The sequence below is a fragment of the Leucoraja erinacea genome, chromosome 17 (assembly GCF_028641065.1).
Source record: "Leucoraja erinacea ecotype New England chromosome 17, Leri_hhj_1, whole genome shotgun sequence".
Lineage (NCBI taxonomy): Eukaryota > Metazoa > Chordata > Chondrichthyes > Rajiformes > Rajidae > Leucoraja > Leucoraja erinaceus.
In genome coordinates, this window is record NC_073393.1 from 12,138,216 (window position 1) to 12,152,871 (window position 14,656).

Sequence of the window (14,656 nt, forward strand, 5' to 3'; positions counted from 1 at the left end):
GACACTGATTTTACTTCAACATGTAGTGCAGTACAATATGGCCTAATCCTGTTTCGACAACAATTTTTTTTGTGATTATTAAATATTTGTGATTCTAAGAGGGAAGCCTACTTATTTTCAATGTGCTCCATGAATATTTATGGAGAATTTAGTGATAGCTTGCATTGGTCTGGATGTTGTTATCACACCGTGTGGTATTTTCATTAAGTCTGGTATTCATTTTGTGGAAGCTTTAATGCTGATGTCTGCCTGCAAGATATTTACATTTAATTTGAGATAACCAAATTGAGACATCAAAAGTCTGAAGAATCTTTTGGAGCAACTTTTATTGCATTTTTATTATCAGCTAGTCAGTGTAATATAACACCTTTCAGAATCATGTCAGATTTCATAAGTTTAGTCTAGAAACTCCACACAAAAAGAGAGCTCTCAGCTCTCAGCACCTAGACTTTCCTCCAGTCTTTCCATCACCTTTGGAAACTCTTATTGCTGTTTGCGAGGACCAAAGTTGTGCCATCTTGTTTCACTGCCTCGTTTTCACCTAGCCCTCAGTCAACAATGGACCATTGTGGGCTCCACCTTTCCTTTATCACTGTTACTTTTTGCATAACTTTCATTCATTTGCTCTATATCTCTCCATATCACCATCTACACCTCTCGTTTCCCTTTCCCTTAACTCTCAGTCTGAAGAGGGCTCCCCACCCTAAACATCACCTATTTCTTTCCAGAGATATAGACTGACTCACTGAGTTCCTCCGGATTTTTGTGTAACTTCCCTTTCTTTTATTGGCTGCTGTATCTCTTTCTGGGCCAATTAACTGCCTGTTTTTTAATTGTTCTGCCTTAACGTGGAAAAAAAAGCCCCATTTCAAACAAAAATTGCTCTCAACTCTCCTGCCAATTTAAAAAAAAATGCTTTGACCATTTAGTTTTAGTTTCTGTAAATTGTTGCATTCCTGCTCCATTTATGATGGGTTTCTGGCCTGCTACATTTGCCTGGTCGTTATGAAGGAAAGCTAAAGGACAGATGTTAAACAGGAATTGGAACGTTTGTGTTTATAGATCAAGTGATGCATGAGATTTAGTGAAAAAGGTGGAGAGTGAGAAAATTAACAATTTTAACTTCCATGAATTTCCATTTTGAGAACTGGAGCACCAGTTCTGAGGAAACCTGTTCTGAGCAAAATATTTTTAAAAGGGGTGCATCCTAACCACAGTTAGAGTAGAAACCCCCAATTGTGCTGACAAAACGGCCTTCTCCTGCACCTATTTTCTATATTTCTATGTTTTTATGCACCATGATTTTCCCCAAACCATAATTTTCTTTGAAACGTAAGACATGTCTTATTTCGAGTTCTGGTGAAAAGTCACTGACCTGAAGCATTAACTCTGGTTCTGCCTTCTCCAATGCTGCTTGACCTGCTGCCTATTTCTGACATTTCAGTCTCCCAGCATCCATAGTGTTTATGGTTTTCTATTCTTGGCTTTAAAAATGACATTTATTATTGTGGCTTGGTGGAGATCAGCTGGGTCAATGCAGCTTCGAAGCAACACTCTTTAGAGTTAATAATAACATAGAAACATAGAAATTAGGTGCAGGAGTGGGCCATTCGGCCCTTCGAGCCTGCACCGCCATTCAATATGATCATGGCTGATCATCCAACTCGGTATCCAGTACCTGCCTTCTCTCCATACCCCCTGATCCCCTTAGCCACAAGGGCCACATCTAACTCCCTCTTAAATATAGCCAATGAACTGGCCTCAACTACCCTCTGTGGCAGAGAGTTCCAGAGATTCACCACTTGTAGATTGAAGATCTTCATTATGCAATTAGAAATTGCTGCTGTAAATGATGTGTGAAATTATTATTATTTAGAAGACACTCGTTCATTAATTTCAAATAAAATGACCAATTGAATTACAGTTTGAGCTTGTGTATGCAGCTGATGGTTAATACATTTGCTAATCTCACTCTTCAGGTCAACTGACCGTTTTGATAGCAGTAAAGTAAATTCAAAAGAAGCTGATTAAAGTCTGAATAGCCCATCAATTCATGAGCGAGGAGCATGAATAAGCACAGGCTCAATCTATCTCTTCAGTATCTTTCATTCATCTTCAATAGCATTCTGCCATTTCTTGAATCCCTAATGGGTTTTTTTCTCACAGTAGTGCTCAAAACCAGGGCACGAAGGTGTAGATGGGAGTATTAACTGGGAAATGAGAAAACAGTTTACACCCGAAGTGTTGCCGGGCTTTGGAATTCAATGTCCTGGAATGGTACACATCTTAAATAGTTCTTGGATGTCACATGGTAATACAGCACGGAAACAGGCCCAACTCATCTATGCCGACCATCATGCCCTAACTAAGCTTGTCCCATTTGCCTGCATTTGTCTCGTATCCCTCTTAACCTTTCTTATTTGTGTACCTGTCCTAGTGTATTTTAAATTATTTATTTTTTTTTTTAAAATTTCAAAATAGACTTTATTCAATTGATAAATATATACAATTCCTGAACCATTCAAACAAACAAAATTCATCCGACATTTTCGGAGACTATACAAGTTTTTTCAGTACAATTTTTTTACATTTGTCAAATTTCACCAAACAGTCCCCCACCCATGCCACTCTGTGGCCCCTGTCCAAGTAATAAATATATACAGTGTTTACAGTGCGAAAATTCCATTTGACATTTTCATTTCCACAAATAATGTCCCCCACCCGTGCCACTCATGTGGCCCCCTGGCGTGGGATACCTTCCCTTAATTTAATTTGAGGGGCATCTCCACCATACCGTGCCCCCTATGTCCAGCAGCAGAAGGACCCTAGACTGTGGTCCTCCCCCACCGAGCCTTGGCGTTGGCTGCACCAAGCTTCAGCGAGTCCCTTAGCACGTACTCCTGCAGTCTGCAGTGGGCCAGTCGGCAACATTCCCTGACGGACACCTCGCTCTGCTGGGTGGTGAGCAACGCTCGGGCAGACCAAAGAGCGTCTTTGACCGAGTTGATGACCCTCCAGCAGCACTCGATGTCAGTCTCTGAATGTGTCCCTGGGAACAGTCCGCAAATCACAGAGTCCTCTGTGACGGAGCTGTTCGGGATAAATCGTTCCAGGGACCCTTGCATACCTCTCCAGACTCTTTTTGCAGAAAAATTTTAAATGCTGTTGCAGTACCTGCCACAACAACCTCCGCTGGCAGCTTGTTCCATATAACCACCACCTTAAATCTTTCCCTTCTCACCTTAAAGCTATGCCCTCTGGTTCTTGAAGTGTGTAGTGTTCTCCCCATGAGAGGATTTTTTAAATAAAGACCTCCATATATTTGTGGCATTGTTGGATTAGGTGGGGTAGTTTAACAGTCCATATTATTCATGATTACACTTGATCTGGAAGTCTATTTGGAATGCTCGGTACACTGGGAATATTTTTTTTTCTGATAAATCTGTTTAAAATATGCTTTTTATTCAGTTACATTTGTCATCATATCCAATACGCCTGACATTACTTGAAGTATTATTCTGAGCATGTGTGCAAAATACACACACAGGTTTTGTTTAATTATCTTACCAGATTTCAAAACTTGTGCTTCACTTGTTATTCTGTGTAATTAAGATTATTCGTTTTAGATGCTCTACAGTTAGTTTCCATCTGTTGTGGTGTTGTCCAATTTTTTTCTTAATTGCTGTTCTATATCGTGTCAAAATGGAAAGTACTATTAATCGTGGGCCCAGTGATAATACAAGTCCCTTTATTTAATGTCTCTATAGTATTCGAAGTAGGTTTTCATTTGCTAATCCAGATGCTTAAGAGATGTAAACTGCACCCTGAGTTATTAACCACATCCTCGGTCTTTTGCATTTCTCATTTTATTGTGTTCTGCTGCTTTAACAATAACAGTATTGGCTTCAAGGCAATTTCCTTTAAGTACAAAGCAACACGCTTACATTACCACCCATTCTCACAGTGTACCATTGGTTAATTGTTTAATAAATTCAGGTAACTCAGTCACACGTGTACCGTGGATTCATATGGGTTATACTTTCATTAGGAAGCCATCATGTGTGTCTTTGTTGAAAGCTCTTTGAAAATCCAAATACAGAACTTAAATAATCTTGCGTAGGAAGGAATTGCAGATGCTGGTTTAAACCGAAGATAGACACAAAATGCTGGATTAACTCAGTGGGACAGGCAGCATCTCTGGAGAGAAGAAATGGGTAAGATTTTGGGTTGAGACCCTTCTTCAGAAGAAGGATCTCGATCCGAAACGCCACCCATTCCTTTCCCCCAGAGATGCTGCCTGTCAGGCTGAGTTACTCCGGCATTTTGTGTCTATCTTTGACTTAAATAATCTTGTCCGGTGGAATCCCTCAACTTGTGAAAGTATTTTCCAAGTGTGGTGCATCTCCTACTATTTTATCATGTCCTAATAGATTATTGTGTGTATGGACATCTTGTCGGGATTGCTTCCTTTATTAAATTATGTCTCAAAAATCATTTAACAATAATACGAGTTAATTTGTTGAAGCATTACAAAGACAGGATAAGGTATATAAATATGATTTCTTTGCCTTGCTCATTATTTCCATAACTTTTGCTTTGTTCCTCCCTCCAAACTCTGATGAGTTTAGTTCAGCGATACAGTGTAGAAACAGGCTCTTCGGCACACCGAGTCCACACTGAACATCAAGCAGCCTTACACTAGTTCTTTGTTGTCTCACTTTTGCATCCAGTTCACCAAGGACAATTTACAGAAACCAATTAACCTACAAACCCTACACATCTCTAGAATCTGGGAGGAAACTGGAGCAATCGCAGAAAGCCTACGTGGTCACAGGGACAACGTGCAAACTCCACACAGACAGCAACCCAAGTCAGGATCGAACCCAGGTCTCTGGCGCTGTGAAGCAGCAGCTCTAACCAATGTGTTCTCCATTAAAGACATTTTCAGTACCTGTTGGTGTGGACCTTTCAACAAGCTAGTCAGATTCAAGCAGTATTGGATAAACGTACCTTAAGTATACAATCTGGAAAACAATTTTAGTTTAACCATATTATTCCACAAATATTAAGCTTTAAAACATAAAGAACTATTGAAGTGATCTGTCACAGCAGCTGTTCCTGATAACGGTGATTGTTCTTGCAATCTCAAAAGTGAATCGCAGGGAATTCTAATGCATTATCAATCTCAGCAGGAAGGATCAAATGTATTAAAATGCTGATTTCACTTTCACTTCTTGTCACTATAGCTCAACGAGTTCTGAAATGGTCAAAAAGCAGAAGGTGGATAATGTTGAGGGAAGCGGGCAAGCTGGTGAGTAATAATTCCCAAATCGTACTTGTCTTGTGTGCCATCTGTTCCACATCAGTCAGTATAAGCACCCAGAGTATGTGTGTGTAGTGTTCTCTCTCTGAGGAGAATTTTTTATTAAAGACCTTTAATGTATGTTTGTGGTATTGTTCATATTACAAATGATCTTCAAGTTATTATAACTTGCTTCCCACCAAAACAAAAGGGAGGCAATCTTCCATGGAACAAAACATAGAGAGTTAACTCCAGTTTCACTAGCCATTATTCAACTATTTACCCAAGCAGAAGCAGTGTATCTGAGTCCAGTGCTGCTGTTAACCAACATATGTTAACCCAGCTTGCTAGCTGTAATCGCTGCATAATCATGGAAGCATCCCTCACTGATTTCTTACTTTCCTCCCTCAATTTCTCACCATTTACCACATGAGCTGTGATAAGTTGTGGCTCTTGTCGGGTAACGAGGCACGTCCTGTGCTCCTCTGTGAGTGTGTCCAGGATCCACATGAGGAGCAACTCACCTGGAAAACCTGAAACCCCTGAAAGTGGTGACAGAGATGTCCCCCAAGCCATGGGCAGGGTTGAGATCACAGAGCCATCACTGTTCCGTTCTGCATAACATTGTGAAAGATGGTAAAATGTACCAGCAGCAGCTACAGGGCTCCAAAAACAACAGGGAATTCTACTAGACGTTTCACTCCCTAATTCAGATTCAAGATTCAATTTTAATTGTCATTGTCAGTGTACAGTACAGAGACAACGAAATGCATTAATGCAAGGTGAGTGTGACCACAACAAACAGATCCTTTTAAAGCAAGTCAAAGGTTTCAGCAGTTTACACAACTCACCTACTTGGCCGCAGTCAGATGTGCCTGTTGTATTGCAGCTGCCATGTGAAGGAACTAACAGCTTTTTGTATCAAGATCTACCTGGATTCCGTCTCAGCTCACAGGTCCACACACATGGAACAGAGTGCCGTGCAGTCATCCAGAAATCTAGCTTTCAATAGACAGACGCAACATGCTGGAGTAACTCATCAGGCCAGGCAGCACCACTGGAGCAAAAGGATGGGTGACATTTTGGGGCGGGACCCTTCTTCAGACTGCTGTAGAACGAAGCTGCAGATGGTGGTATATACTGATGTCTGAGCCTGAACCTGAAATGTCACCCAACCTTTTTCTCCAGAGATGCTGTCTGACCCGCTAAGTTACTCTAGCACTTTGTGTCTATGTTCAGCATCTGCAGTTCCTTTCTACACATCCAGCTTTCAATGCCTAACGACTCTGGAAGTGCACTGTAAGAGTGCAGAGGGGGACTTTTTACTTTGTGGTAACTGATTGCAAACTGTAATGCAGCCCGATCATTATGACAAGGCCAGGAAGAATAGACAGGAGAAAATGAAAAGTAAATGTGAAGGCATCGACAATGATTTGAGGGCAGTTGAAACTCTTGTTCTCCAGAGATGCTGCCTGACTCATTGAGCTACTCCACCATTGTGTGTGTTTATCTTTGCAGTAAACTGGCATATGCAGTTCCTTTTTATTATATTCTAACAAGCTAGGATTGTGTCAGCAAACCAATGATTAATGGTCAGTCAGGAAGATCGAGCTGCTCTACATTGAACAGCCATGTCACCAAACCAGTCATACTGTAGGTTGTGAGCTATCAATAGCTGTAGGCTGACCACAAGTTGAAGCCTGGATGGGAAAATGTGAACCTTGCACATGGAGGGCCTTTCCAATTCCATTGTATAAACCATCTGGGGACGCTTGGAGATTTACCCCATGAAGCTCTGCGTTTTCTGAATGGAAACCAGTGATTTTTCTCTCACAACAGTAGAACAGGTTTAAGCTTAGTCCATATCCCTCCCTCCAAACCTTTCTTCTCTATGTACCCATCCAAGTGTCTTTTGAATGTTGTTATAGTAACTACCCCAACCACCTGCTCTGGCAGCTCATTCCATATACCTACCACCTCTGAGTGAAAATCGCAGAAATAGTTATGAGACAGAAGGAGCCTAAGGATTGAGGGTGGGGTGCAGTGAATGCTGGGGGGGGGGGGGGGGGGGGGGGGGGGGGGGGGGGGGGGTGTGGGGTGGAAGGAAGGAGTTATTGGTAGAAGGGACATTCTGTCTCTTCCTCACTTTATTCCATCTCTTTGTTTGGTCCATCGCTAAGGAAGAGGCAGCCACAAGTTTAAAATGTGGCTAGCAGAATGTTAAATTAAAATCCTTGCACCTATTGTACAGGTGGAGAAATATCAGGTGCAAGATACCATGAGCAAGTGTGCTCACCTTGGTTTGAAGCATTGTTAAAACATGTAACCCAGTTTGGGTAGCCTAAGCTTTTTCTTAAGTGATATGCCACCGAACGTAATATACAACGTATTGGTTTTACAGTACGCTGTATCATAATCTGTGCTATTGCTTAGTTTTACAAATGAATTAAACAACCCAACTATCCTCAAAATCCCAAGGCTCATAGAAGCTGAACATTTGAGAATATTATCTCTGACTTCTGGTGCCATATTCAATCAAGCAGCATTGAATCTTAACTGCATTGTTAACTAATGTGTATATAACCTCTTCTCTGTGGATGCTAGAAAATATGATGCTGTAAGTAGGCTATGCTGCTTTCTGACATTTCATTTGATTTATTCTTCAGATGATGTCTCCCGTGATCAAAAACAGTTTTACTCGAGTGGTGCGGCAATTCAACATCCGTCAGCTTCTGTGTGTGTCGGGATACTACCGGGCCTTGGTGCCTACTCGGGGAGCAGTGACTCTGATGCAGAATCCAGCTCTGACAGTGATATCATCATCAACACAGGGGGACGAATCATATCTTCAGTCTTTCGGTCCCACCCTTTTCCAGAAAGCCCATGAGGTGGCAGCGACGGAGGGCACAGTGTTATTTGTATTTAGAGATGTCTGTAATACAAAGTTTCCTGTGTGAAATGGCAATATTTGTTTGGACTGCTTAACCTTTGGCGATGGTGTTTGAGCACAGAATTACACATCCCCGGTTGGTTCTGAACTTTGACTACATACTGACTGCACTAACCACCACAGAGTAAGTGACTTGCGATTTGTGTCCAAAGGCTAGATACGATGTCAAATACCATCAATATTTTAAGTGTGAATAATTGTTTTACACTTGCATGTATTTAAAAAACAAAAACTTTTAAAGTTAAGGTAATAGAACAGCTTGCTGTTGATATCCAGCCAGGGATAAGCCAGTTTACTTTGAAGTTTTGGGGAATAAATTCTCTCTTCCGAGTGTTTCTCCATTGTTTGCTTTGTATTTTCTGTCTCTTGACTTTGTCACTTAGTCATCTGTGTTCTGACTTCTTTTTAGTTTACTGAAGTTCTGAAACCACAGCTGCCAAACACCTTTCTTTTAGATACACTTTTAACAGACACGTTGGTTTGAAAAGACCTGCGATCTTTAACCATCTGCCTTCCTTAATAGCTACCTGTGTCAGAACTGCTAAGTTTGGCAGCCTTTTACATGAAGTATCAAGTTTAACGTGTGATAACAAACTCGGTGTAGTACATATGTAATGTTTAATCCTGTACCAGTAAATGTAGTTATTCAAAGTTTATTTTAGAGATACAAATGTGGAAACGGGCCCTTCGGCCCACCGAGTCCATGCCAACCAGTAATCACCCCGGGGAAAACCCATGCAGTCACGGGAAGAAGGTATAAACTGTACAGACAGCACCCGTAGTGAGGATCAAACCTGGGTCTCTGGCACTGCAAGGCAGCAACTCTACCACTGTGCTACCCAAGAGAACCAAAATTACTCAATTAAATAACAGTTGTAAAACAGACAACTCAAGGAACTTTGAATCTGAAGTCTTGAGCAAAACGCAAAGTGCGAGAGGAACTCAGCTGGTCAGGCAGCATCATTGGAGGGAATCCGTCTGAAGAAGGGTCCGAACCTGAAACATTACCTGTCTGTTCCCACCACAGATCCTGCCTGAACTGCTGAGTTACTCCAGCACTTTGTGTTTTGCTTTAAAAATGGCAATGGAATCAGATGGTGGGAAACGGAAAAAAAAGACGGCTAATACCCTCACACCAGTGACTGGGTTTCTCTATTATTGAGAACTTGGTAACCACAATGAAGCAAAATAACAGGCAGGGTGGGGGAGTGGGGTGGGCGAGAAGCTTTGGAGAAGGCAACAAGTGGTCCACCATGAAGTTGGGTGTGCAAAAGGATTGGTGGATCAAGGTGTAAGGTCTTATTGAAATAAGAAATACTTCACTGCAGAAAGAATATACCTCTTTTTTTTACCTCCTGTAGGTCCCCATGTAATTCAAACACTTAGTTTTACCAAACTGCAGGTAACTTTAAAAAAAAGTCAGACAATTTGGATATTCTGAGATGTTTTGTTTCAGTAGGTTTGAGCTTTAGGGAATGATAGAATGTGGCCATAAATGTTTGGATTTCTGCGGCTGATGCTGAGAACCGATTACTATGTTAAAATTGTTAAATATCTGTCCTGTTTCCTATGACCTTTTGCAATTCATTGCAAACCTTTCCAACAGATGGCAATTTAAAAGGTGGCAATTTTAAATTCCTGAGCACACCCTAAATAAGCTTTTTGCAGATGGATTCAACTACAAACTTTCAGATTAAACAATGAAGAGGAAACTGGCGAACCAAGGCTTTTTTTAAAACGTGAAACTGTAACTTGCACATTGCCTCGTTATAGCAGTCTGCTCGAGCACAACGGTTGGTGGAGCAGTTAAAAGTAAGGACTGAGCGTGCAGGTCTTTCCCTTCAGAGTCCCTTGTTTTTGTTGTGATTTGGCCTGGTGAAAAGGTGGAAGGCAACTGTTAGCCAAGCTGACCAAATGGCAGCAGGAAGCGCCTGGGCAGGTCACGGTGAAACTGCAAGTCAACATCTGGAACGGATGTTGCCGCAAGGACGGTGAACAGCAGCACAGACTTTATGAGAAGCGGTGAGCAATGAGGCAAGGCATTGTAGAATTGCAAGAGAAACTGCTGAATTATTTAGGGTAGACGATGTGCGATGAAGAACCACAAGTGACACGTGAGTTAAATGGTCTGAAGGAAAAGGGAAAATCGATAGTTGAAGCTTGTGAAAAATCTACACCAAGGAAAATGGTGCACAAAGCTGAAAAGGGGCTTTTTAATAAAGACCCATTATCGATACCCAGATTAAGTTTGATCAGTCAGCCTATGTGAACTTCAGAAGTGAAGAGCACTTGAGTTTGTTGAGACTAAAACTCGGGGGATACGGTCAGCCGCACCAAGGCCCAGTGACCCAAGAGCAGGAACATGTTAAGTTAAGAGCAGTCATGTAAAGATGCGGAAACAAGAGAGGAATTTGTATAAGGTGACCAAGTATGGATCAGTGAAACAACCGGAGTCGTGCTTTATTAAGAAAATGGGAGCTTTCCTCTGAGCGATCGGAATGGTACTTCTCGGAAAGATCCTCTGGGGATCTCTTGAGTTTGAGTATGGTTGATTCACCAAAGCTGGAAGAAATGCAACACTGGGATGTTGGGCATGAGGAAGATCCAAAGAGAAGCATGACTGGTATTCTACATACATTTTGAAGCGAGACTGCATTAAACACCAATTATGTTTCTCAAAGATGTATCCCTGTTACACTATTCTGCAATCTGTTCATGTTCTCTTTTGCACTACCTGCTGTACTCGTACGTTTTGCCTGGACAGCACACAGAACAATATTTCACTGTATGTCAGTACACGTAATAATAAACCACTACCAATATTAATACCAAAGCATATAGAATCCTTTTTAAATGGCTAGACTCACCAGTTATGGTGTTTTTGACAGGGGTGAAACAATTTCAGATGAAGCTGGACAAATTGAGAATGCACGGGTACTCTGACAGTAGCATCACAGTACAAGATCAGTAAATCTCCTCAATAAGGCTAATTTAACATTGGATATCATCTGCCCAATGTGCCATCGCTTAACTGTGGCAGGATTGGATCTGTTGTGTTTTGCCACAGGCAGAGGCCAGAGCAAAGATCCCCAGAAGGGGAATGTAAATGACTAGGGCAAGTCGAAGGAGGGAAAGCAGCGGAGAGAAGCAGCATCTGAGAAGACTCCATTTCAACATTGGAAACAGAGACACAGAAGTGGAGTCCATGGGACAGGTGGAGCAAGTGGTGTGTTGATCTCTCTGGAAGCGTTCAAAGGGACAAAACTGTTTTTCACAAACATATCAGTCAGTTTGTTACTGATGGGGGTCGGGGACAGTAGATCTGGAGTAAAATGGAGATCCAGGGCAAATGGATGCCGATGGAGGGAATAGGAACCCCACGACACAAGTAAGAGTTGTGAAAGTTTAAAGCGAATCTTCAACATAACTCGATTTACAAGGTTGTATATTTGAAAATAGCTGTACGCAAATTATAATTGACCCCTGCTGACTTGAATGAATGAATGAATGAATATGTTTATTGCCAAGTATTATTACACTTGTCAGTGTAAAAATGTTTTCATTCACACAGCATTGTGCACTTGTCTCTTAAAGAGGAAACAGTATAAGGTGGTCTCCTGGCTAGCTATTAAGTGCAACTGCTACCTTGAGGTTTGCTACTACCATAACAGAATATTTCACACGGTTACCTATTGAAATATTATTGTACTTATTTCAGCTGAAGACTGACTGCCACAATAAGCAGTTGTGATTTCTTGATGCTCCCAGTCCTAAATAAAAGTGACATTCAACTCTAGACCAATTCTTCTGAACCCCCAGAGCATGACCAGAGTGGCTGCTCATTTCAGGAGTTTCATTTTACTCGCTGCTGCATGGTTTTTTTTTTTTTTTTTTTTTTTTTTTTTTTTTTTATTTTATTTTTATTAGAAGTACGGTAAATTACAATCCTACACAACACACATATCTTAATACATTTTTTGTACCGCTTCATTTTTTTTGAGCTTTAAGAAAAAGGTAGAAGTAAGGAAAGTAAAGAAAGTGCAAGAGAGTCGTGCAGTGCAAGAGTGTTGGGAAAAGAAAGCCCCTTAGGAAAGAAGTTAGAGAAGGAAGTAAAGTGAGAAAATAGACCCTAGAAAAGAAAGAGAGAGAAAATAGAAACAATCGCTCCATTATAACATTAAACTCCGCAGAAAGGGGACTACCAACCAAGTCTGTTTTTGTTATTTTACCTCCCGTTACCAGGTCCTGATACCACTTATTTATATATTTGTTTTTGTTTTTTTTGGTTTTCTAACATGCCAAACTTCTCGTTGTTCCTCTAACCTAAATCAGCAACCATTTCTCTTCAAGAGAGAAATGGTTGCTGATTTATAATATAATTGGACAGGCTCACATCATAGATCACCCATCCAATTGGGGCTACTGAATATCAACAAATGCCAACCAATTCCTAAACCATTTTTCATCTGAAATAAGTTGGTTAATTGCACAAAGGTTGTCCACCTTTCTGCTGACTGACAACTCCTGATTACAACCTGACCTCCCGGTGGCTCAGCACCAACTCCCCCTCCCACTCCGCATCCGACCTCTCTGTCCTGGGTCTCCTCCATGGCCAGAGCGAGCAACACCGGAAATTGGAGGAACAGCACCTCATATTCCGCTTGGGGAGTCTGCATCCTGGGGGCATGAACATTGAATTCTCCCAATTTTGTTAGTCCTTGCTGTCTCCTCCCCTTCCTCAGCCCTCCTGCTGTCTCCTCCCATCCCCCAGCCTTCGGGCTCCTCCTCCTTTTTCCTTTCTTCCCCCCCGCCCCCCCCATCCCCCATCAGCCTGAAGAAGGGTTTTGGCATGAAACGTTGCCTTTTTCCTTCGCTCCATAGATGTTGCTGCACCCGCTGAGTTTCTCCAGCTTTTTTGTGTACCTCCTGATTACTCTCATTGTGATGACTGCCGCAGAAAACCAAATCACTTTTTTCCAGCCGAGGGAGCCAATTATTTTATGAAGTTTCATTTTCTCAAGCCAGAGTTGAATAGTTAGATATTGTCAATCATCATAGGTTTAGTAAAATAAAATAATCTCAGAGATTAAGAGAAACATCAAATGTGATTATCTAAACAAAATACATCAGTAAGTTAAAATTGCATCCAGTTTAGTCAGGCAACCCCATGATTTACAGGGTGAATTTATGACATTGGAACTCAATACCCTGACTTAAGTAGATTATCTGATTTCTTAGCTATTGCACTGATGAAGGACATTGAGGATAGAGCATGCACTGTTTTGGCAGAGAGTTTGAACATGGAAGAACAATCTCGAAACTTGCAAGCTGAAGGAGGACGACCTGATCTAATGTTCGTGGATATATTGTATTCCCGATGGTTTTCCAGTAATTAATTTCCTAACCTTTCATTAATTTAAGGATTGGTTAGAGGAAAATTATTATAAAGGTTTAAAGATAGTGTCATGTTAGAAGTTACTGCATTAGAGGGCACAACATTGGGGACAAAACATTAGCATGGATATTCTTCTTTCTAGGAGATCCTCAATCTCTTGGGATTGAGGATGCCTTGCCTCTCCTCTTGGGGGCTCGGAGGTGGGGAAATACGACCATTCTGGATGCCACACTGGCTAAGGAACTGTTTGACAGCTGAGGTTGATGAATAATGTGGAGGGTGATAAGTTTTACTAGTATTTACACTGGACTTCACATTCTCCCAATGCATTGACTTAACAGAATCAAGAATTCTCATTGCAATTAGGAGCGATCATGGGCCATGATCTTTAGAATCTTTAGAACTAGCGGCTATTACAGAGTTCAAAGCTGAGATATGGCCAAGGGAAGTCAAGGTTTAATGCGGAATTGGCCTGAAAGTGCAGTTGATCCCAAAACTAGATTAGCTGTAATCTTGTACAATTGGCCTACTCCTGCTCCTATTTCTAACATTCTTATATCATTTTAAACTGTATTGTTGAATTAAAATGGTCTGATGTGCCTCATTTAAATAAATTCATATTAATCCTCAGAGGTGTCAGAATTTATGGGGCAAAGGCAGGAGAATAGGGTTAGGAGGGAGAGATAGATCAGCCATGATTGAATGGCAGAGTAGGTTTGATGGGGCCAAATGGCCTAATTCTGCTCCTATCACTTATGATCTTATGAATCCTCCCCTCTGTTCCTGATAGATTGCTAATTTCCTATTTCTATCCGTATTGCTGTTCACAAATATCAATCTCCTGGAGGTGCAGTTCATTTTGGGTATGATTAATTGGGTATGCCAATTTTAAAGGTTTTTACTACAGGCAGAACAATGTAGGGAAAAAAGAATTATGCTATGTTTGATAAAATGTATTGAAACATCTTTTTGTGAAGCCCATATTACAGGTAAAATAAATATCCATTAG

The 14,656-nt window shown here is 41.1% G+C and overlaps 1 protein-coding gene across 1 annotated transcript in view; it reads left to right on the forward strand.

Moving 5' to 3' along the window:
* psme3ip1 (proteasome activator subunit 3 interacting protein 1) overlaps window positions 1-8,587 on the forward strand; it is a 56,026-nt gene extending 47,439 nt beyond the window's left edge. The window contains exons 6-7 of the mRNA XM_055648548.1: window positions 5,247-5,311; window positions 7,969-8,587. Of these exons, the coding sequence (XP_055504523.1) occupies window positions 5,247-5,311; window positions 7,969-8,189 (286 nt within the window). The 3' untranslated portion in view covers window positions 8,190-8,587. The remainder of the gene's footprint in view (window positions 1-5,246; window positions 5,312-7,968) is intronic.
* Window positions 8,588-14,656: the final 6,069 nt, after the last annotated feature.